Source organism: Siniperca chuatsi, linkage group LG8 (assembly GCF_020085105.1).
Source record: "Siniperca chuatsi isolate FFG_IHB_CAS linkage group LG8, ASM2008510v1, whole genome shotgun sequence".
Classification (NCBI taxonomy): domain Eukaryota; kingdom Metazoa; phylum Chordata; class Actinopteri; order Centrarchiformes; family Sinipercidae; genus Siniperca; species Siniperca chuatsi.
In genome coordinates this window covers 20,190,309-20,216,279 of record NC_058049.1, presented here as the reverse complement: position 1 = coordinate 20,216,279, position 25,971 = coordinate 20,190,309, and the positions used below count along the sequence as shown (strand labels likewise).

Below are 25,971 nucleotides of genomic sequence, written 5' to 3'. Positions count from 1 at the left end.
CATATTGGGAGCAAAACGCTCCAGAGTCCCATCTGCTGCTGCTATATGTAGAAACACGGGTGAGGCATGAGTTGTGTTCTTCTAGAGTGCTGCTACTTCATCTCTGATCCTTCACCACTTCCCTAGCTTTGAATGCAAAACAAAGTACGAGCAAGTATCTTGCTATAAATATTAATATTCAAAAAGAATTTCTACCTCAAACAGGTCATGCTTAAGGCAAAATGCAATACTGACTGACAAGAAAATGTATTTGGTGATGATATGGGCACAGGGAAGATGATGTGGACAGATAAAGGTGCATTATCACATCTGTGCCGCTACTTGTGCTTATCCAGCTGTCTCAATACCTCCCTTCTGTAATGGATTTGGAGCCCTCACATCTAAAAATAGCTGAAGGTCTCTGAACAACCTTACACTACTTTATGAAATGTAGAGATGCTCTTGTTCTCAAGGGAATAGGGGTATGGTTTCAGATACAAAGCTGTAGTGACTCATAGGCATCTCTTTCAACCCAGACAATGCTGTTCAGTGGGGCAGAGATTTCACCTGCTGTGGCCTGTGCAACAGATAACCTGTGAATGTGGGAGGCTCAGAAATGATAGCTCAAGGTAGGCACCCAATGGGAAACTACTGTAGAGAAGTGACAACAATAGCCTGCTGTTAAATTAAAAGGGTAGGTAGATGTCAAGGTAGTACTGTTGTCACAGTAAATGAAATATTAATTACCATTTTTGCTGTGGCAAAATACGGTAATCAATATTTAATTTAAAATTTTGATTTTAAATATAAAATGTCCAGCATCTCCACTGTGTGTCTGAAAGCTGAAATATTCAGTTCCACCTGTATCACCTATAACATATAACCAGATGGTATCTGAAGTGCTATAGTTATAGAAGACAGAGAGAGCTGAAATTAGTACAATGCTAGAAAGTAGGCCTTCTTCATGTCTAGCATTTGTTTCTGCTGCTGTAGATGGGGACAGATCAGTCCAATAGTAAAATCCCCCATTGTTATTCTTTTTGAGACATCCTGCTCATATCCTCTGTGAGTAGAGCAGACAATCACATTTATTTATTTATTTATTTATTTTTTTAAAGACAGAGTCAGCAAAATCACCTTGGGTCGTGGCGCACTACTCAAATCATAAAGTAACGACAGCTGCCCCCTGTATCTTGCTGTCAGCAGCTCCCTGACTTTGAGACAGTTTGATATCTGGGAGTCATATTCTCTAATGTCGCTGTAGGTGCTGGAGAGGGTTCTCTCCGCCTGTCAAATATCCAAGGGATGTCCAACATAGGCTGCCTGTGCACCACTTACAAAGGTTAAAGACTTGTCTATCTTAAGTAGCCCCAACCACACACTTGTCAGTTCTGATTTAAGAGTAGGCCACTATGCAGCGCATGCATGTGAGGGTTTACAGAAAAATGGCTGGAGAGCGAGTGTGTAAGTGTGTGCGTGGACATGCCCTCTAGAGAAGTTGTCTCATAGTGCTCAACTCAGTTGATTAGCAATATTTCATATTTCTTTGGACTCCGAGCTGAACATGCCTAGTTTCACATGTAAACTGTGTCACTGACAGACAGTTCAGCCAAGCAAAGGGTTATGTTATTCTAGATAGAAATGAATGTTTTTGATACACTTAAGAGCATCGCAATTCAGAGTAAGCTTAAGGAGACTGCTGTATAGATGTTGCTGGAAATTCCATAATTACCCAGCTATGCAGCTGAGCCATTTTCTGCTGAATAATCACCACAAAACCTGTGATGATTACCTCACACACCTGATCAAGAAATCCTGGCAAACCCATGGGGAACTACATAATTTTCCTTTTAAGATAATGGATGAAGTTTGAGTTAAGTCTCATCACTATCTCCTGCTAGCATTTAAGAAAGGCAGAATTAATCTGACAGATTAATTATAAGTAAGCAAGATTTTTCATAAATCCTCTGTTATTTTTAACACACATGCACACCTACACACACCCAACACATGTAGTGTTCAGCCCACCCCACAGGCCCAATGTTAACAGCTTAATCAATCTGGATAACAAGAGTAGAGCTGGGGCAGATGGAAATTGAATGTAGTTCTCTGGCTCGCAGTCCAACTAAAGAATGCTAATTAAAACCTCCATCTTAAATCAATTGCTTATTATAATGCAAATACTGCATAATGGTCCCTCTCTCATTTGGTTTTTGTCTATGTCTGAGCAGCATTATTCATGGGAGCCTAGGCGCTGTTTTGGAGCACCACTGTCAATTCAAAATGTGCTGTCAAGACTAATGATTCCAATTCAAAAGATTAAAGTGTTGAAAATAATGGAAGATGGCATAATACAACCAACCAGCACATAACTCAACATAGCAAATACATAATTAGGTACTGTTACACATGAGAGGCGGTTTAAACAAATCCACTTACTTAATATATAAAAATTCTAATTTTGCAGTGTGAAACTAGTTATACTGTAAAGCCTTAAGAACTATACATTTCTCTTCACAGCTGGAGTGGGTTTTGTTGTCGGATCATTGTCAGTCAATTAGGCACCCAACTACCATCTGTCTCAGTTATAGTTCTACTCAAGCAAAGGCCATTAACTAAGGCTGTTGTTACACTAGATTGCAATTCTGGTCAATTAGGTCAGCTCTTGCATGAGACAAGTTAATCATTGGCTTCTAGGACCGCACGCATATACACACATACCATTAAAAACATCTGGTGCACAGACCAGTGGCCATATTAGTTATTTATTTATTTAATTAATTATATATATATATATATATATATATATATATATATATATATATATATATATATATATATATATATAAAATTACATCACACTACAATAACCAAGGACTCTGACAATGTTGAGACTTCTGTTGAAATGTTAAACCACATCATATTACTGATGTCCATGGGAAATGAATGTGAACTTTTACACAAGGATTGTGTGGTTTGTGGTTTTCAAGGATTTACAGCTTCCTGATGTTGCTAAAGGCAAAACTTTCTATACATGTAAAAACATCCTGAAGTGAAACAGCATTTATTGTCCACTGTCCAGATTTAATATAGAACAGAGAAGAGAATATGCTCTCATTTAAAGATAAAAAGATATTTGTTTTAAGCTCATGTCAGGGTGAAAATCAAGTATTGTGTTCCAGAAGTAGAACAAAACAATGTGACTTACTCTGATCATGAGGACAGCCTTGCGAATGTCGCGAATGCCATCATATACCAGACGGGATGCGTCAATGAATTCATTTTCATCCACAGGTTGTGAGGGGTTTGCACTCAAGGCCTCCACTGCAGACTCCACTTGTTCTGTGAACCGTGGCATGACTGAAAAAGGCAGGATGAAGGGTGGGAGGATAAAGGGAAAAAGAAAAAAAGAAAAACAATAATGATGAAGATTCACTCCAAAAAACACAAAGAGAAAGAAGGTACATAACCAAAGTAAGCACAGCGTAAAAGAACAAACACATGCCTTGAGTGAGGGATGGAATGTGTCATACCACTTGAATATTTTATCAAAAGGTTGTCAAAAGCTACTTGACATAAAACATCAACACAGTCAGTCTACTGAGGAAATTATATCTGAGATTATAATAAATGACCCCCTCAAAAGATACTAGTATGGCTCAATTCTGTTCTGTTGAAAACACAAAACTGATTAATGATGATTAATTAAAATTGAATTACATTCAACTTTCACAGATGGAATTTTTCACTGTTGGTCTACTTACTTACTGTACTGCCTTCTATGGTTGCATGAGAAATAGGGAACAAAACTCTAAAAAGGGAATAGATCCCAGATTTGGCATAATAGAGTTTTCTAATAGTAGGTTTCACAAAGCTGTCCCAGTAGACATGTATTTTGCCTTATTGACAATATAATAACAGGTCTAGAAGGCTCTCCAGCACCTCTGCATTAATAGTATTTCAAATTCTGTATTTAGGATTCAGCTAGGCCTTCATTGGGAGAGGCATGGATGTCAGGATGCAGATGTGGAGGCAGAGAGCAGCAGGAGCAAAAAAAAAAAAAAAAAAAAAAAAGGAGGATTTGGTTTTGTGCTTACAGACCGTTCATAACCTGCAGGCTTCTGTATGAAAATTATGTTAAAAAGAAAATTGAAAATCTGTTAGTATTGTGATTGTTACAGTCACAGTGATCACTTCCCTCAACCTATTACTGGTGAGTCTTTCAAACAATTTTCCATTAAAAATACAAAGAGCATTCATGTCTAATGTACAGCTAATGAACTTTAGCTGCAACCAACTTTGAGTCACATCTCCTTTCTCAGTGTCGCAACACTACCAAACCCATCACAAAATAAAGAGAACATTAACACACATATTGTTTCAAATAGGTGCCAATATAGAGACTTTGTGATTATTTCATTGCGATCAATACGCTTTGGATTTATCAATGTAATTTGCTTTTTGCAACTAGGATTCTTAATAAATGCACAGTACATATACAGACATTTACATACACTTACCGGTTACTTTCATTTTTAAATTAGTGACAAATGGGGAAAAAAAATTTGAATTTGGTTCAGAAGGCATTCAAACCTATGGAAAGCCATAGCCTACTGACTGATGAAATCCGAATTCTTTTAATAACCTACAAATGTCTGAAACTTCAGAGACTCCAAGTATACCAATGAAAAACGTAATTCTTGCCAGTTTAATGCATTAATACTTGATTATATTTGTAACATGGATGTCATTGCCTGTCAGATGAGAAATGTTACACTTAGAGAGCAACTGTTGAGTTTTAACCTGATTTCCATCACTTTATTATGGACAGGACATGAGAAAATCTGACAAAAATTGTGACGACAGTCTATATCTCCAGAGTTCACCACCTCTCTCAGCCATAGCAGAAATCCTGCTTGAACTACAACCCGCCTGCGTTTCCTGACTTTTAATGGGCCCACCCTCTTCCAAATCTGACAACTGACAAATTGTTCTGCCATCTTGTTAGTTTGCTAGTGATGGAAGCTAAAACAGCTCACACATACTGCCTGATAATGATATACAGTGGTGTGAAAAAGTGTTTTCCCCCTTCCTGATTTCTCTCTCTCTTTTTCTTGCATGTTTGTCACACTTAAATGTTTCAGATCAAACTAATTTAAATATTAGTCAAAGACAACACAAGTTAACACAAAATGCAGTTTTTAAATGAGGGTTGTTCTTAAGGGAAAACAAAATCCAAACCTACACGGCCCTGTGTGAAATAGTGATTGCCCCCTAAACCTAATAACTGGTTGGGCCACCCTTAGCAGCAACAACTGCAATCAAGTGTTTGCGATAACTTGCAATGAGTCTTTTACAGCGCTGTGGGGGAATTTTGGCCCACTCATCTTTGCAGAATTGTTGTAATTCAGCCACATTGGATGGTTTTCGAGCATGAACTGCCTTTTTAAGGTCATGACACAGCATGTCAATAGGATTCAGGTCAGAGCTTTGACTAGGCCACTCCAAAGTTTTCATTTTGTTCTTCTTCAGCCATTCAGAGGTGGACTTGCTGGTGTGTTTTGGATCATTGTCCTGCTGCAGAACCGAAGTTCGCTTCAGCTTGAGGTCACAAACAGATGGCTGGACATTCTCCTTCAGGAGTTTTTGGTAGACAGCGGGATTCATGGTTCCATTTATCACAGCAAGTCTTCCAGGTCCTGAAGCAGCAAAACAGCCCCAGACCATCACACTACCACCACCATATTTTACTGTTGGTATGATGTTCTTTTTCTGAAATGCGGTGTTACTTTTACGCCAGATGTAATGGGACACACACCTTTCAAAAAGTTCAACTTTTGTCTCATCAGTATTTTCCCAAAAGTCTTGAGGATCATCAAGATGTTTTCTGGCAAAAATGAGACAAACCTTAATGTTCTTTTTGCTCAGCAGTGATCTTCGTCTTGGAACTCTGCCATGCAGGCCATTTTTGCCCAGTCTCTTTCTTATGGTGGAGTTATGAACACTGACCTTAACTGAGGCAAGTGAGGCCTGCAGTTCTTTGGATGTTGTTGTGGGATCTCTGAAAGGCTGAAGAAGAACAAAATGAAGACTTTGGAGTGGCCTAGTCAAAGTCCTGACCTGAATCCTATTGAGAAGCTGTGGCATGACCTTAAAAAGGCAGTTCATGCTCAAAAATCCTCCAATGTGGCTGAATTACAACAATTCTGCAAAGATGAGTGGGCCAAAATTCCTCCACAGCGCTGTAAAAGACTCATTGCAAGTTATCGCAAACGCTTAATTGCAGTTGTTGCTGCTAAGGGTGACCCAGCCAGTTATTAGGTTTAGGGGGCAATCACTTTTTCACACAGGGCCATGTAGGTTTGGATTTTGTGTGACAAACACGCAAAAAAAATAAAATCAGGAAGGGGGCAAACACTTTTTCACACCATTGTAGCACAGCACATGGACAAAAACAACTTCCATGATTTCACTTTTTTAGATAAGTTAAGATATTCAGGGCTATCTGACAACTGAACAGTGCCTGCTGTGCAGATTAGTAGTGTCAGTTGAGTCCGAGGTGGTTGGATCCCACAACGGAGTAATCATAATAAATACAGGAAGGGCTGAAAACAAGTCTCAACTTCACCTAACCAAAAATTGCATTTTCCAATCCAATTCTGGGTGTACCTGAAAAAGTGTTGGTTTTTTAAATGCTAATAATGTTCAACTTGAAACAGCATCCAGAGTCAAGACATTTGAAAAGCTCTTTAAGAGTAGACTTCTGAGAAACAACTGAGTAGACTAATCTGGGTATGTCTTTGGCTGTGACACAAAACACTGTATCAGGCATAAAGTGGACACAGTACCACACCCATACCAAGATAGATGGGTTCAGTTAATTTAATGTATGCTGGATTCATAATGAGCACTCAACAATTAGTAAAAAACTCAAGGAGGGTTGGGTATGTATGTATGTTCACCATACCACCTTAGTGACAGAGACCCTATTAGGAAATAAGAAAACAGGTAGCAATGTATGACCCTCTTTCTCATCGCACTGGACCGAAAAATGGTATCCCTGGAGGGTCCATTGTTTCATGTGTAGAGTTACATGAATATGAAGCATAGCTTCTCCCTTTTGAATGTATCCATGAACGTTGTTGTGCATGTGCATAATTAAAACAATAATAGAATTTAGAGTATGGCAAAACATGCTACAATAATTCAAAAGTTCGAGAAGTAATCCTGGTGTGTCTTAGTCTTAGTTATATATGATCATCTGAATACTCATATACAGTCAAATTATTGAAGTGTATGTAAATGCAATCTATTGGCAGAAATAAACAACTATTCGTTGGATCATTAAATCGTTTTGTTTCTGTGGTACCTGTGTCGGTGAGGAGCTTGGTGGCCTCTAAGACCTTCTCTGTGTAGACTCCAGGTTCGTAATTGTCCATTTCAGAAGTGACCACATGGACGACTCTGGCAGCACGGCCTCGAATAGCCCCAGCAGTGCGATCTAAACCGTCAACATCTTTCTCCTGCAGAGCGATGACACACTTATTCACATCCTCCAGGATGTGGTTCTCTGGGGACATAAAACAACAATGCAATTAGCCGTGTATACTTTGTATTACCCAAAACACTTTGTTCTAAACATGCCATCAGCCTGCCTGGACACAAAGAGGTTAGTGTGGAAGTTTAACTTAAAACAGTACTTTCATTTTTTTCATCCAAGACATGCTTTAATCAAAGATGTACATGTTTATGAGTAATAAAATAGATATAGTCAGGAAATTCTCAGTCTTGAGTCTGTGTTTGCATAATCCTGAAATTAAGAGGGCCACTGGGAAGCTCAAGTATAGGATGGGGAGGGCTGAAGACAAATTCGTAGACTGGTTATTAATGGGGAGCCTGTAGAATGCAAATGTCCACTGTGTAAATTACAGTCTGTCCTTGACTGGAGGTGAGAGAAGTCACTCTGCTTAATGCTTAACAAGAACTCTTTAAGGGTATGCCTGACAAAAAATGTGTGCGCTTTAAACACACGTGATAGGATGTCAATTTCAGAAGTAGTGCTGCTGATGCTTCAGTGCTTTCCTCTGTAGAGCCCAATCAGCCTTGGTATGTATGGCTCTCACCAGAAAAGACTAATACCACAGATCCTTTACAACTGTTTTACCTCCTTTTAAGAATGGTCTTAAGTGCTTTGTGCAAATCTATCTTAATACTGACCAAAAGCGCTGTCTATCAATAAGGTGATCAATCAAACAGTGCAATGTCTGTTCTTGCCCCTGCATGGCTATGACATGCAAATGAGTAGCACTCACCAGACACACAAAGGAAGTCATCAATGGATGTTATGTCATCAACAGCATCAGTGAGGACGCGGACCTGCTTCTCCCACTGCTCCTTGAACAAATCCATATTGTCCTGGGCCACTTTACTGTTGGGCTTGGCAGCAAGGGCTAACGCTGCATTAATCACCTGTAATCACCCAATTACAGCCATTAACGTTCCATTACAGCATAGCCCTCAGCCACAACATTAGCATAGGTTGATTTTGCGACATGGAGTGTTTTGAAGGATTGAATGAAATAAAATGAATGGCTGCTTGTTTTGGGGGAAGAAACATCTGTGGATATCAAAGCTCAGGGTGAATGGGAGTCATTAGATGAGATTAAGAGGAGCAGTGGCAGCATAGTGGAGAGGGCTGGCTCAGAGGTACAGATGAGGGACTGGTAGTTAGCATGGTAAGGGGTATGAAAAGATGGGCTCAATGGTGGACACATGGACAACAAGACTTTAGGTATTGATGTTTTTCCTTAGTCTACCCAACTTGTCTGCTATATCCACTATAGTATGTGTGAAATTAAACCCACAGAGTTCGGTGAAATATTGTGCATCTAAACTGTTAAATCTGGAACTGGAGGTTTTTGTACATGGATGGAATGGTGGATGGTTTTATGTAAAAAAAAAAAAAAAAAAAAAAAAACAAACAAAACAAAACTACTTTGCTTGCAGGTGGAAAACATGTCCTTGTCGCTGCACTCGAAACTCCAATAAGCTATTTTCTTTTTTTGTTTTCCCCCTTATTACCACTAGCTATACCACTTTTGTGTGTCATGTTTGTGACTATTTCCATATTTTATTTTATTTCATTATTGTTAAAATTAATAGACTGTGGGAAGAAAGACCAGACACATACAGTGTTGTAATCCAGTTCACTCCACCGCCTTTCTGGCACAAATACAGAATCATAACACTGAAAGAAATTAGACTACAGTGTATCCATACCACCCTAATTCAAAAGATTGAAAAGTAAGACAGGTCTGTTATTTGCATTATTCTAGCTAATTTGATAATCCAATTAAGGTGTGTACATGGCAACTGCAAAAAATTTAATACTGTCCTATTCTGGATAGAAAATACTTAACTGCATGTAAGTAGTCCTGAACAGTTGAAGTATTTATATCAAAATCATTACTATCATTTATATACTGGCAACTCTTAATGCTAGTATTAAAAACACAATGTGGCAGCCTCTCAAAGAGGTGCACAATCAATGAGCTGGGTGGAAGTTGGGGACAAAACAGCCAGTTACCTGGGGGCAAAGACTTTCCAGTTGAGATGCTGCCATGCGGACCAGCTTCACTCCCTCTTCATTGTTGGAGATGGAGCATGCCAGGTTGGCCACCTAAACAGAAAACACATATACATATACTTTTTAGCCACAAACAGGGACTATGACAGTCTTATTTTGAGGGAAACAAAGAAAGAGTAACACATAGATACATAATTAAACTTAGATAACTTCATTATGGTAGCCTGGGTAAAGGATTCTTCTCTATCAGAATTGGAGCAGCTCTGCAATACAACTGATCCCTGTGGAATACAAACCCACTGCTAAGGATTAATTTATAAAGCTGCTAAAATGATACAATATGATGGCACAGAGGGGGGAAAAGAACTAGGAGGGAAAACAAAAGCTAAGCCGTTGAATGAATAGATAAAATAAAAGTTTTGTATTTGTTTCTCCAAATGCATACGTAAGTTGTAGCTGGTAATTGAAGGACATGGTTGATCTCAGTGAACATATCACAAGGCTGCCAGATTGCCATTAGGCTCCTGGAATCAGAGTGGCAAATATTCCTGACACTTTCATAAACAAGCGAGAACTGGAGTGCTGAGCTAAGCAAGTCTTGCTTGCGGCTGCCAACATTTATGGTTTGTGAGTATATTTTCTTGTATTGACCAACAAATCAAGATCTCCCACAATTATTTCTAAATATTCTTGCATCTTCCAGTAATATTATGCATCTGCTCATATTCACAAAAAATTAGGTCAGAGACTTTGAAGATTCCCATTTGTTGGTTTGGATGTGCTGGCAACAATGCTAAAACAGAATGCCTGGGATGTGAGGAACTGTGCCAAAGTGGGATTATCCAATGGACAGAAAATATGCTGAAACATAATCATTACAAAAAGCTAAAAAACCTCTTGATTGTACTATAGCAGGAACAAGGACTGAAATGTTTTTTTTGTTGTTTTTTTAAACAACCTGAGTTGTATTTTCGTAATGTCAGCAATCAATCTGTTATATTTTACTCACTAATTGAATTGCTGAGATCTGGGTCAGGCAGCAACATAGACAGTGAGATTATCACATACATTGTAAACAAAACCCTAGTTTTACCATAATATCTAAAATTGAGTGCAACAGAACTGTCAACTATGATCATACACTGCATTTAAACACTACATGCATTCACAACTATAAAAGTCAAATTAGACAAAACCAAAGCAGAAAGTTGCATTTCAAAATCAAATTAATGTTTATAATGGACAGCTTGGATATTCATTTCAATATTTGTAATTTTATTTGTAATAAGAAGGGAAAACTGGTTTATTTTCAACCTGTGTGATCTGATTACTCATGTTTTCCCTGATGAACTTTACTAAGTTCTGGGATCTCAAAATTCAAGCTGGTAGATAAAATACTATTATAAAAGCATAGAAATGTGGGGCAAATCTATGAAAATAATAATGCATCACTGGCTGCAAGAGTAGCAGAATAAAAGAGTGTGAAAGAATCTCTTCTCCTCAGTCTCAATTCTACAAGAAGATGTCAACCCCCGCCTCAAAATTCCTGAGCAATTTTGCTGATGAGAAGCACTTATTCCACAGCGCTGGTGAAGCACTGAAACATTGATATAAACATATCCTAAATCACTATGCAACCACATGCAGGGACCACAGGGAGAACATTCAGTAACCCGAGAGGAGGGGCGAGAGTGGGTACATAAAGAAAATCTGGCACTTTATGGAGACTTGTGTTTTGACTTTCATGATCTTTCACATAAGCTTTCTCTTACTCTCACTGTGACACCACTGGGAAAGCAGCCATTTCAGCATAACGCGACTGTGGAGGAGGCCAAACAAGGAAAGTGTACCCTCAAGTCAACTAACGCTATTCCATATGCCATGCTGTACCACACCATTTAAAGTGTCAGGGGAGTCAGAGTTAACTAAGTCTGTGCAAACATGTACCAAAATGCACCAGTTTTCATTCTTACTTTCTTTCCACAGGAAAACACAACGGCAGCTTCATCAGGCTACAAAGTTATACAAATCTATAATAACCAACAATATGCATTTCATTCAATGACAATCAACATGTCAAATAATTTGAAATCAGTAAGGACCAGTAATTCAATTATGCTGCCTAGGCACATACACGAAGGAAGTACAATCCTATAAACTTTATCCTTGTGACTTTATCACGGTGTACCATTTTCACAGCACCATCTCTTTAACTACCATTCAGTGCACCCTGGCTCAGTAGAAATGCTACGTGTGAGAGTCTATGTAAAACGTGATGGATATTATGTAGATTTGAATAGATGAGATGATAAACAGAGCTTGTTGTGATCAGAAAGGTGTACCCCTACTGTCTCATTATTCCAACATTATGCAATAACAGCAAAAGTTCAATGAATCACATTGGGTCACAAATACCATGCAAAACAATATGTATCTGCCTTAATGAACTGACTTACAAATGCTTAGAAAATGCAGACAGAAAGCTTGAGGAAGTATAACTAAAAAGGGGTAGATACCAGATCGTAAATATTTCCCCTTGGCTACCAGGAGAGGAGAGAGGACAGGACAAGAGGAGAGGAGGGAAAAAGATGAGAATGTGTTTTGGAAGCTAAATATGCAATGTCATCAGTGTATTAAATAAAATCTGAGGTAAAAACCTGTAGCTGTATTTCTTTTTTAGTAGCACTCTTAATTAAAAAAAGGTTGGAAACTTGATAAAAGGTAAGTCATGCTTAAAAACGTTAAAATGTATGAAAAACAACATGTAATAACACAAAAAAAGAATCCAGAGGCGAGTTCCCCCAGTAAATTCTGGCAATTTCCACCATTGATTACACATTGGATCACTGGTCACACCTCAATGGAGCCATCTCTGCATTTTAACCCCCATCTAATGTTACTACCATCCCATTACCTGGTTTTGAGCTTCAAAGCTTGGTGCACGTCAAATTGAATCCATTTCTCCATTCCCTCCATTCAGGTGTCAATCTTTCCATTTCATCTTCGCATCAGGACATAAAGACACTTGTTTTTTGTCATAAGGAGAACAATTCAAATGAATTTAAGGCATCTGATGAGGACAGATGCTGTATATTCAGCTGTTTTTCCAGGCTACGTTCTTCCTCTGCTAACTCAGTGCTAAAATCTCCACATCATCCTGAGCACCCTGGAACCTTGAAGAACATGGCCTTGAAGCAACAACACTAAGCTCAGTCTATTTTCCCCCTGCTCTTAAGATGATGAATTTCATCGCTAAAGCATTGGATTTGGCAACAAATATGAATGAATGAATGAATTTATTTGATGACTAAAAACACATAACACTACACATCAGCCATTACATACTTTAAAATCAGAGGATAAAAACACAAAAAAGCCTGAAGGCTTATTATCATCAATATGAAAATTTATTGCCATAGTTTCTTTTCAGATATGACTACATTTGAACACAGCCTAATAACATTAAGAACAAAGATATGATAAGACAATAGGTGCAATGTGGAATATTTCAGCCTGACTCCCAAGAGCACAGGGCTGCAATGGTGGCAATGTCTGTTGTCAGGTCAAATAACCTTGATTTAATTCATTTAGAGATTAAGCAAACTTTGTCATATAATTACAAGCTGTTTGATAACTTGTGCAAAGTCTATCAGCAGGATTTGACACTTCAAGTAAATGAAACTAAGAAAAGTAAAAACACCAACTTGGCTTTATTTAATGATATAAATGCTAGGCCTCAACAGAATGATGTTCTGACAAAAAAAAGGGTAGAGGAGCTGCTTAAAGGGGCCTACAAATGAATGTGGGTCAGCCATAATGTTGCTTTCAAACAAATGTGTGAACTAATGCACCATTTGCCTTAAGGCAGCCTACACTTGCACAACTCAATGATGTCATGCAAACAGAGCCTGAGATTGGTGGCACTGTGCTGTTCCTACCTCTGAATAGGGGACATAATGCATCTACAACATATTATTTTCTTATGTGATAAGAAACCAAACAGTTTGTTACTTCTCACTCTGGACACTGCAACTCCATTCATTTACAACTACAGTGTTTGACAGAGGCTCTTTTCCAGAGCAACTTACAGTATTGTTCAATACCCACTTTGCACGATGCATTTGCAGGGAAATGTCAACCGTTTTCAGTCAGAGGTGAAAGCCAAGAGTCCTACTGTGACTTACCTATTGCTCAGTCAACTGTATTAATGTTGGCTTGCTCTACAGTTTTTCCTGAAAAATGATACAATGCTTGACTGTGTACTTTTGGCAAGTATATTAGCTAGTGCTAAAGAGCTATGGGTTCATCTGAAATGATAAAATGCAACATTGGCTGCTCCTGAAACAGTTGCAATTCTTAGCTACAATAAGGTCATCATGGCATGCAACTTTTGCATATTTCATTACAATAAAATATAATTCCCAGTAATTACTACTACTGTATCAGTTACTGAACAGGTGATGAGCTTGAAATCTGTAACTTAAACCCTAAAAACAGGATTTTATTTTAAAGAAAGACCACACATTTGTCAATTTACTGATGACATCATCACTACACTCAACTCACGCAGATGCATCTTTGCCTTAATTTACAGCAATAAGAATGAACAGCCGCCTGGTTGCATCTGCTCTTGTCTCTACATTGCCTTTGGATGCTATCGCGTCACTTCTAGAATTCACTAAGCAACTGAACATACCTTAAGATTAATTCAGCTGTCTACACTCATGTCCTTGTGTACTGTCATTAGCTTGAAATGTCATTAGAATGTGTGAATTTCATTTATTTTAGTGGTGCCTTAATGCAACACAGAAATATGTGATTTGACTGTGCCACTAAGAATTTTTTTATCTAAGGGGAACACATGCTTTCAAATTTTAAAAATACACTGTAGATTCCTGTGGGGTTTTTAAACTATCTGCAGTACAATGTGTGTTACTGCACTTGCAAAGTGTATTGAAATATATAAATAGGAGTTTCATTAGTTACAACACTGTACTCACAACTGGATTGAGATACCCGGGAGATTTGGATTTAACCAAGTTTGCCCAATGCTTAAAGTGTAACTAGCAGCATTATGCTGGGATTTTTTTTTTTTTTATAATCTCTGTAAACTTGTGTCCATACTGTGTTCTATTGTCTTTATTTGACTGTTTTCATTTGACTGGTGCTTACACCACCAATGTCTGAAATACAGTCCTTTTTCCTTAAATTAGTGTGTGATTCTCTCTTAGTTTTAGTTACATCTATATGAGCAAGCAAAACAGTTTGCATGTATGTATCATATTTAGATATCAGAACTCAAGTGTGGCAAATTCTAATGATGCAGCACAGTGCTCATCTTCTATTCAGTGGTGCTCCTCAGATATGTAACTACTATTCCTAATTTATGTGTGACAAAAGATACTTTTGCTGATGAATATTTTAGTAAGAGTTAGACCGAGCTAGCAGTTTAGTTCCAATTTACACACATGGAGATTGGGCACGTAATAAAATATTTTGGCTTAAAGACATGATAGTGAAAACTATCACTATCACCCACTAACATAACTATATTAGATTTTCTTGTAGCAAATTTTTACTTTACTTTACCCTCTAATGCCACTTCTGACACTCAGGCCTTCAGGAGCTACTTAAGGGTCTACTCCCCAGCGTGGTTCCCTTTTCCCTCTGATGCTTCAGCGGTTTCCCCGGTGAATGCTCGTGCTGCCCTGCTTTCGCTGGAGCAACCGATGCAGCTACACTCATGGTCATCTGCCCATGGGGATAAGTCACTTTCAAATGTCAGCATATGATGTTCTGACACAGGCATTAAAGAAATTGAAGGAAAGTGCACTAATTAGGACAGCTGAAGTTTCTGTTAAATTGTTCCCCATCCAAATCCATTACTTTGCCTTGCATCTCTATTCTTGTTGCTATGAATACAGCACTGGAGACATAACAATCTCAATGATTCTAAAAACAGGCTCCTCTGTTAAGACATGAGACCAGCCACAGAGCCCCTTTTAACATATTCATTTTTGTAAGTACCACTATAGCACACATGTGGAGTTGGCCAACATGAAGTAGTACATCAATCTGTTGTGGCAAGGACAACATTTTCACAGAGGTAGCACTTATCCTTGAGTTGTGGTTGTTTCACTCCTTTGGTTCTGCTTAAAAATTTGATCTGTTGCTATAACCACACAATGTTCTGTTTGTCTACTCAGTATAGCATCACAGCATCAGATTAGAATCAGCATTGCCTTCAATTTAAAAAAGGCTGTTAGAAAGTGTGTGTGTGTGTGTGTGTGTGAGAGAGAGAGTGAGAGACACACACACACACATATACACAGAATGAAAGACAAAGACAGCGACTACAGAAAATATTTTCAGTGTTTACGGCTTTGTTTTCATTAGGGAAAAAAGATCCTAGATTGCTGTTTTCTGAGGCACTATAATCCTAAAGTTGTATCACGAAGGAATCTCTGAGAACAGAGCCACAGAGAGAGAACAGAGAAGCTGGATGAAGACTAATGTTTACTATAAGCTAAGCTAAAATGTCCAAAACCGATGGGATGGAAAGGGAAAATATAAATGTTATGTATTTGGGTCACATCAGGTTTTGACTGTGAAAGCATTGAAAACAATTCAAAACATTACCTCAATCAGCTTGTTGGCATGCTCACGGAACACCTGTGCATATTCCTTGACTTCTTTCTCGTTGCCGTTCTTGGCAGCTTCAATCAGGACCAGGAGGGGAACATTGGTCTCCAGGAAAGAGTCAGAGACATGGTCCATTACAGCTTTTCGTAGCTGTGAAATAAAAAATTTAAAAAAGGAAAAGGCACTATTAAAATAATATATCACCCTGTGTATATGCACTGACATCTTCAGTACAGCTTGTTGACCTGACTACATAGTACACCTTCCCTCCATATTCAAGACAGACAACAGCCTCCTATGACCAACTATATTAGACGAACTATAGATAGAAAATTTTTGGTGGGAATTTTTTTTTTTAATTTAAAAAAATATATCTTTTACATTAAAAGCTCGGTGAGCATGAACACTGTGTCTTCATCTTGCACACAACCTCAATCAAAAAAAAAAAAAAAAAATCAAGAAGAAAAAAAAAACCAAACCTGTCTGCGAAGGTCTCTGGTCTTCTTTGTCATCCTGTCGATGGCTGTGTTCAGAGCATCACTCCTATCCTTCCTTCCCGCCTGAAACATGAACATGGGAGAGGAATTAGTGAGTAGTATGGTGCAGTGACAACCATGTTTCCAACGTATTTGTTATGGATGCTCATATGACATTCTGAAGCCTAAGGATCAAATTGAATTTAATCAGTCAGTATGTCTGCAGGAACAATTCTGCAGAATTGTTAGGAACGTGACCCTAAAACCGAGATACATACCGAACCGTGAATTTTGTGTACCGTTGCCCTCCTAGCAGTTGGACAACCTAAAAATGTTATTTTAACGTTAACCAGTCCCTCAAGGATCAGAGTTATTTTTGGGTTTGCTGCCTAAAATGAATTTACAGTAGTTTCTCTAAAAAGAATGCAATTTGTGACCATTTGTGTGTTATTTTACAAGGAATTGCAGTAAAAATTGGAAAATTGCAAGTCAGCTGTAAAAAGATTAAGATTGTTTCAAAAACTTTCTGTAGTTAATATATTATGCTGTTAGATGCTGGCGGGTACACATATCAGAAATTTTGGTTTGTTGTTAATGAATGTAAATGAATAATCCGATGTGTCATTTAAATGACCAGACAAAAAAACTAAACAAAACTATTCATTCATCCATCCATTTATTTGTATGTAATAAGTTCCAAGGAGAGTAAAAGTGACGTTTTAATATTAGTGCAGCTAGCGCTCTGCAGATACCCAGCCTGATCCATTTCTGATGCTTTTATTTATTGTAAACCATTGTGCTCTGGGTAGACCAGCTGTCAAAAGCGCCCCATTTCCCTCTGTTAAAACACTGGAATCATTTCCTGACTCATAGCATTACGAACGAACCATACAAACAGCACACAAACAAACAGTGGCCAACAGTTTCGATTAATAATACACACACTCTGAAAGCATGTGTCAGTAAAAAGGCACAGCTGCTTTGGGTTAAAAAAAATAGGAAAAAAAAATCTATATCCGTGCTATAATTCATGGGCACCACCCCCTCTGCTGTCGCAAACTGCATTTAAATCCAAATTTCTATTCATGCAGGAATCAAGAGAGGCTATCCAAATCCTGTCCAAACCTTCCTGCCACCACAGCTCTCTTCATGGATGTTGTACAAAACATTATACAATATATTACAGTAAACCATTAAAGGCAACCTATGAGCAAGGATTTAGTTTCTTAATGCAGAGCTATTGAGCTGTCAAACATGTAGAAATTCCTTTATTTTAATTACTAATGTTTATGTCAGAGAGAGAGTGAGCGATAACATGGTATAACATGGATTCGAAATCTTTAACAACTCAGATGAGGATAAGGACAAATACAATTTGATGCGGGTATCCCCAATTTTAAATAGGTTTGTCTCTGTATTTTCCATACATTTTTAATCCATTGTTGCCTAAATCATTTTGTATTATAAACTATTTGTATAGCTCAATATCACATACAATGTCTTTTGGGGCTTAACAATCCAACATCAGTAACGGCTTCCAATTGTAGAAACCCTGGAAAAACGGTTCTTGACAAAGTAAAGAGGATTGGCTTGGCATGTGTGAAAGAGTTGACTTCCTAATATTGTTGCTAAGCATTTTGACCACGTTTGGGAAAGACTGACATGCTTGACAATCATGTGAGCATTTTCAAAAAGCTCTGCTCTCCCCATCGACACTACACCCAGAGATCGGTAATTTCACAGATCTCAATTTTTGGGGTGGCATCCAATCAGCAGCTTGGATGTTGGTTGTGGATAGAAATCCATGACTAATACGAAAAGGAAAGTATTCAAATGTATCCATATCAGTGTTGACATTGTCTATTGTTGGCTCATAAATAAAAAGCAGCTGTAGAAAGGTTCATTGCTGTGACAACACTGAGCACTAATAATGTAAAGTAACATGGAAAATTATATTCTACTCTCTTCCCCACAGGTGTATTTTTTCCTCATCTTCAATGAGAAATCTGTGTTGATTAAAAATGTCACAATTTACTACACATGGCTAACTGTGTAAATTATGTACAGTAATATTGCAACACCAGTGGCAGTAGTCACACAGCTAAGTGCTACGCAGTAGTCAAAGCCCTAACCGCTGGTCCCCACTGAGAGCAGAGAGATGTTCAGTCACATTCTGCAAACTGCTCAAGCGAAAATGGGGAAAATCTAAAACTTCAGGAGGGATGGAGAGAGAGAAAGAAAGAGAGAGTGAGAGACAGAGAGGACAGATACTGGAGAATAATAAAATTAGAGCAAAATTAGATGAACAGGAAAGGGCAACAGAGAAAAGGCAAAGAACCAGTTGGACTCTGGGCTCTTCATCCCCCTTATAATGCTCAAATTAACTGCGACATAATACCATGGATAGTGGCATTGACCTGCCCCATCCCCCACTGCCCTTTGCCCATTGGGGGGTTGTGTACATAGTTAGGGGCCAGGGAGCTCCAACGGCACTAATCCCCTGTGATTTTGTGCCGGTTGGATGCAGTGCTGTGGTAGGGCTTTAGACTGCTCTGCCCCTACTCTCTCAATCCTATTTCATTCATGCCTAGCCTATATTTCATTTCCACGCCAGAGGGTTCTAAAGCACTTCTTCAGGTGCTTATTATGGAGGCAGATTCTCTGAGGCATCTTTTATGATACTCAAGTGAGTCTCTATCCATCTCCTTTAGGACAGATTTAGGAACATCCCTTTTCAACAAAACCACTAGTCTGTTGGATTATGGAAAAATTCAAAGAAAATACCACTTTCCACTGTCTAGTCCCAATAGGAGATGTAGTCTACCACAATAAGAGTGAAAAATGGCAGCAGCATGTTGGTCAAGTGACCTGTGACCTGAAAGTCACCGCCATATGCTAATTTTGTCTTAAGACCTAAAAATTATGTAATAAAATGAATTAGAGTATAAATCTGGAATTAATAATAATTTTAAGGCTCTCAATACAAATTCAAATTTGAATTAAAAAAAATACATCTGTTTCAGTTACTCTTTCACTACTGCCAAAGCACACAGTGGAAATTTAGTTCTTTGCTTTCATTAAGTACAATGTATTGTCTGTGACAGGTATAAAATCACAGTAAGGTCATAGTATAGACCAAGTATAAAGTATAAAGCAGGGAGGGGTGTGGCGGCATCCAGCAATCTGAGGTCATGTTTAAGTAAAAGACGCTTGAGTGAAATAAAAGGTCGACGGGGGGGGGAGAGTGCTTAAAGACAACAGTATCTGTGCTTCATACTGTCTCTTGTATCTAGTCTGGCTATTTCAAATCTAGTTCATTGCAATTATCTTCAAACCCATCTCCACCCACATTAAATAATTATGGAAAAGTCTGCATTTTCATGCACTGAACTACAGATATCACACAAATATAGCCTTCTTTTAACAAAACCACAAATCAAACCCATTAGCTTGATGAAAAAAAAAAATCTTGTTAACAGCATTTTAGTTACTTTGATATTACCTTGTGGTTCACACCAACAAGCAAGTATTCAGCCTGGTCAATTATATGCTAAAAGCTAGCCTAATTTAACTTCAGAGTACCTGGCCATACATCACATGCCAATGCTCAAAAAGCACTGCACTCAGGATATGTAAATTATGAATATAAACTAGACATCCTATGTTAGCACTGCTATAGCATACTTGCTTCTGTACAGAAATATGGCAATGCAGAACACCTTGGCTTGCCCTTGCTCATGTTTATGAAGTCTAGAGCCACATGCTACAAACTATATTTTGCTTTGTTATGTTATTTTGTTAACGTCTCTGGTATACATTCATACATAGCGCATGCAGAACAATGGCAAGGCGAGGCTGAGATTTACAGCTGTGGTTAATTTCAACAGCAAGCTGCCGCAACACATTCAAGATAAATATTCTGATGGTGACGAGCCAGTAGGAGGGAAGGGGGGATGCAAGAGGAAGGTGGAGGAAGACTGAGGTGCACAAGCAGTGTGTATGAGGCAGAGAGCAACTGACTGAGCAAGAGAGTGAGAGGGTGTTTGTGAGTGTGGGAGAGAAAAAGAGAGAGAGAAACAGTAGTGATGATCGACGCCAGGCTGCCACCACTCTGTAGCAGTGAGTGGCTGCAACAAAAAGCACAGAATAACATCTCTGACTCCCTGCTCTGCTTTTTTCTCTCTCCCTGCGTCTCAGCTAGCAGACGAGGGCTCCGCTCACAGCTCTGCAGAGGCTATGCTGACACTGAGCCGGCATTGGAAGCAGGATCTCTGGCTGCCATCAACAAGTTAGGGTTGGAAGACCACAGCCATGAAAGAGGAACGCTTGATCTTCAATTAACCATCTGAGCTGACATCATTGCGGTGGAAGGGAAACAAAAGGGTAAAAAAAAGAAAAAGAAAAAAAGGAGAGGGGGGGGGGTCTGTTCACCGGAGTCGCTCTGGATGCAACTGATCAATTAAAAAAATTTATATATAAATATTTATTTCACGGATTCGTGGGATGAAGGAAAAGATTCAAGATTCGACCCTTTCTTTGAGCTTGGATTTTAAAGGACTCTAAGCAAAATAACAGGAGTAAACATCATCTTGGGACATGGAATTTCATATTTTGTTTCAATTGGGTGGGCTCAGAATTGCTTTATTTCCAAAGAGGCTGATTCCTTTTGTGCTTACTCAAAAGGGTTTTTTCCCTTTGGATTTTTCTTCCATCTGGTTGCTCCAGGAGTCTGCGGAAAAGGACAGTTGAATGCAGCCTCCGATGTGCACAAAAGAATGGGTAAGTTTGCCCCTTTATATGGCAGGTCTGGACATGAATAGGGAATACAAGTAAGAGCGAGGGAGGCTAAGGACTAAAAGCTCTTCAGCCAAGTCTATTTACTGCAATTGTCCTTCATTTTTCCTTCTTCACAGAGACACGAGTTGCGAATATATACATTTTAAATACCATCTATATAATATACAGACTTCTTAGGTGACTAAGAAGACTTAAAGAAAACTCAATCAATTAAAAAAACAAACTACTACTTCAAAAGGACAATAGCATATTTGAGCTGCTCAAAAATGAAAAAACATACAGGAATAATTGATAAATGAATGAATAAATGAACAAAACAGGCTAAATATAAATAGCAAGGGAGTGGAAACAAAGTCCAGCTCATGTATGTCATTGATCATTAGATGAAAGTAAATGACATCTCCATTAAACCTAAGCTCAAAGAAATCATGTTTACATATACTGCGAAAGTTGTCGATGTAAAATAGCTAAACTGGTGTATGTATGGGAAGAACGAGAGCACACAAAAAGCACAATCGTCACCATGAATTAGTAATAAGTGCTCTGCAGAGATAAGCTTTCCCGCCCCACAGTTCATTTTCTTATCTTTGAACCCACCCAGGTTTCCATTCAAGGTGGCCATTGGTGGGACCTGCACCAGCGGCTCTGTTTCTGTGTGTGATCAGCATGCTCCTAGTGTGCCTGCTCCCTCCTGCATCGTGCACAACCTGCCCTCAAAAATGCCGCTGTGAGGACCTGCAGTTCTACTGCGACACCCAGGGGCTTCAGGCACCCCCAGATGGTGTGGACAAGGGGGCCCTGGGGTTGTCACTACGCCACAATAGCATCACTGAGCTCAGCCCTGATCAATTCTATGGCTTCAGCCAGCTCACATGGCTACATCTAGACCACAACCAGATTACCACAGTACAAGAGGATGCCTTTCAAGGGCTCTACAAGCTGAAGGACCTAAATCTGAGTTCCAATCGTATCACCAAGTTGCCCAACACAACCTTCATCCACCTCATCAATCTCCAGATACTGGACCTGTCCTTCAATCAAATGACTGCATTGGAACCAGAGCTGTTTCATGGACTGAGGAAGCTCCAGATACTCCACCTCCGCTCCAATTTACTTCGCACCACTCCTGTTCGGGCATTCTGGGACTGCCGCAGCCTGGAATATCTGGGCCTGAGCAGCAACCGTCTACGGAGTCTGGCTCGGAATGGATTTGCTGGGCTCATTAAGCTTAAAGAGCTCCACTTGGAGCACAATCAGCTGACCAAGATCAACTTGGCCCATTTCCCTCGCCTTGTTGCCCTCCAGTTTCTGTATCTGCAATGGAATAAGATAAGCAACCTAACATGTGGCATGGAGTGGACCTGGACCACTTTAGAGAAGCTGGACCTCACAGGAAATGAAATTCGTGTCCTGACAACTGATGTGTTTCAAACGCTGCCAAATTTAAAGATTTTGCTGCTGGATAACAACAAACTAAGCAGTCTGGATCCCCAAGTCATGGATATGTGGCAGTCTCTGGGTACCGTTGGGCTGTCTAGCAACCTTTGGGAATGTACCAAAAGGATTTGCTCTCTGGCCACTTGGCTAAGCACCTTTAAGGGAAGGTGGGAACATTCCATTCTCTGCCATAGTCCTGAGTATGCCCAAGGTGAGGAGATACTTGATGCTGTTTATGGATTCCAACTTTGCCAAAATTTTTCAGCGCCGGTTGTTCAGACCATTGGTACAACAACAGACGCTACTATAGCTGCAGAGATCACAAGCTCCTTGTTTGGAATTATGCAGCCAACCCCCACGCAGGACTATGCAGAGGATTTTGGGAGCTTTACCACAGTCACTACCACAACAACCACAACACAAACACCACGCACTGCTCAAGCAACTACCGCTACATTGGAAGAGGCAGCTGTAACTGAGGACTTCTCTGCAATGGACAACACTGCTATGACTCATAGGGTTATCATTGGAACTATGGCTCTTCTATTTTCATTCTTTTTCATCATTTTTGTTGTGTATATCTCACGGAAGTGCTGCCCTCCCACCCTGCGCCGGATACGGCACTGTTCAGCTATTCAGAACCGCAGACAGATGAGGACCCAGCAGCGGCAGCCTATGGCAGATCTAGCTACACAGGTACCCTATAATGAGTATGAGCCCAGCCATGAAGAAGGGGCACTCGTGATCATCAATGGCTATGGGCAGTGCAAGTGTCAGCAACTGCCTTACAAAGAGTGTGAAGTATGAACTCTTATTTATTCCTAGAGCATATGGTTTGCCATTTGACCATTTCAGATGATACAGGGTTTGCTTTTTTGCTTTTTTTCCCAGTTTATGTAAAAAGCATAATTTCTACAAGTGAGATTTGAGAATATGTGAGAAATGTTGAATGCTACAATGACAGAGGTTAAACATGACAGTTTAGGGATGATGTAGAGATAGTCACAAATTTATTTTTCTATGAATGCAAGGTTGTTCATATCAGGCAGGGGCAATCATTTTAAACAAGAAAATTGTAAACTGTGAGATTTGTCTCCACATTGTCTATATTCTGCAGCACAGAGAAAATACTTAAATAGGGCCAAATGGCCCTCTGCTAACAGAATACATTAAGTGGAGAAATGTGATTTATGTCTTATTTCTTTTAAAAAGTAAATATTTGAAATCATGTTTCTAACTGCGCCACAGGCAGTGTAAGCCAATCACTCAATCATTGGGCAAAATTAATTGGATCAATAATCAGAATGTTTTGTTTTATACTTTCATTGTTTTGGGAGAACTATGACACATTAAAAGGCCACTAAGACCAAAATCAAATTCTGAATTATAACTGAAAATTAATGTCAATATTGTTATTATACTACAAATAAAAATAACTTGTCTCTTGAGGAAAGAAGAACCCTGAAATTCTATTCAGTATACACTAATGATATATTTACCAAATCAGACATGGGTCAATTAGGCAAGTCTATAACCTTCCATCAGATCAAAAGGCTCTCAGTGTTTCCCGTTTACAGAATATATTTGGGCGACCCACCCCAAAATACAGCTGTTCTTGGCCAAAAAGGAATTTTTGTTTTTTGGAAATTTGGATTTCTTCCAAAATTTCTTCAGTGTGGAAATGCAACTAAAAGGTTTGTACTGATTGAATAGACTGATTATAATATATATATATATATATATATATATATATATATATATATATATATATATATATATATATATATATATATATATATATATATCTTTCATCAGACATTAGCTCGTAAATGCAATGCTATTTTGCAGCTGACTCAAGTTGTTGGATGTTGGAGCTCCCGCCCACAAGGGCCAACCCGCACAAATAAATTCTCAACCTGTGGGAAACACTAAGCATTGTTCATCTGTGGTTAATCTGCAATATACTACACCACAGTATAAAACACATAGATGTCTTCCTTACCTTGGACATCAAGAACATAATTATTAGACCTTTAAATGTACAATGACCTGTACATGGATTCTCTAGCTCCCAAATACCATACACACTGTGACCATAATATTTTCAACAGCTTAACCTAGTAAGTACAGTTAGCTGATTTGCCTTTACATACAAGGATCAATATACAGACGAGATAGTGTGAGGTGTGAGGGTAGCAAGTGAAAGGGTAATGAACAGCGCAAATGCCAGACAGGAGAGCATTTCACTCTGAAAATAAAACCTTTCCCAGTAGTCCAGGCTCTTTATTGCTTACACACTAATCAGCTCTGACAGGCTCAAGATTGAACCAATTAAGGCAAGGCAAAAAGAATCTAATATTCTGTCACCCACACCAGTGATCCAGCAACATTTAGCTTGTTCAGCCACTCAAAAATAGTTCTAGTATAATCATCCTACACACAAAAACATCATTGAACCTTTTAATTTAAAGCCTTGTTCTTGTTAGGGATACAGAGTTGTCACATTCAAAATTGTGTTACTGTGAATAATAAATATTATATCAGTTCCTTGATTAGCAGTCACAAGTGTCAAGTTAAACTGCGGTCAATACCCTGAAAGCAAATGGAGATCCAGTGATAAGCGAACAGCAAGCCTGGGTCAGGACACATTTGTATGCATCAGGGAGAGGATGTGCATTAGCATCAGACTAAAGCTGCTGCCGCAGCTCCGCACTTCTTTGTGTTCCGTTTGGTGGTGGGGGCAGGGTGAAAGAGAGAGGGATTGAGAGGAATTGATGGGACGATGGATAGGGGCAACTATGGGGTAATATCTTAGTTTATTAAAACCAACCAATCTTTCTGGCCAAGTAAAGGTAGTAGAAAATTAAATTATACTGACTGACAGCACCTTGGGCTTTGCTGTGTGCCTGACCACACAGCAAACATTGGATAGCTCAGTTGACTTGTAGTGAAAATGTTGCTGAACAGTGAAAGATTCAAGTAAAATTCTTAACACCAGAAATACGAATGTGTAATTTTCTTGACAGTTCAACTTTTGGCTATGGTTAACGAAGC

At 38.9% G+C, this 25,971-nt stretch overlaps 2 protein-coding genes across 3 annotated transcripts in view; one reads left to right on the top strand and one right to left on the bottom strand.

Annotated features, from left to right (window-relative positions):
* Positions 1–25,971, bottom strand: part of ctnna1 (catenin (cadherin-associated protein), alpha 1) — an 80,944-nt gene that overhangs the window by 20,170 nt on the left and 34,803 nt on the right. For both annotated transcript variants that reach the window (XM_044206335.1, XM_044206334.1), the window contains exons 8-13: positions 16,687–16,767; positions 16,205–16,357; positions 9,566–9,658; positions 8,292–8,448; positions 7,349–7,549; positions 3,188–3,339 (exon numbers count right to left, since the gene is read on the bottom strand). In XM_044206335.1, coding sequence (XP_044062270.1) covers positions 3,188–3,339; positions 7,349–7,549; positions 8,292–8,448; positions 9,566–9,658; positions 16,205–16,357; positions 16,687–16,767 — 837 coding nt within the window. The remainder of the gene's footprint in view (positions 1–3,187; positions 3,340–7,348; positions 7,550–8,291; positions 8,449–9,565; positions 9,659–16,204; positions 16,358–16,686; positions 16,768–25,971) is intronic.
* Positions 20,655–24,456, top strand: lrrtm2 (leucine rich repeat transmembrane neuronal 2). The gene is made up of 2 exons (XM_044206336.1): positions 20,655–21,462; positions 22,082–24,456. The coding sequence occupies exons 1-2, from the start codon at positions 21,459–21,461 to the stop codon at positions 23,722–23,724; spliced, it is 1,647 nt and encodes a 548-aa protein (XP_044062271.1). The 5' UTR covers positions 20,655–21,458; the 3' UTR covers positions 23,725–24,456.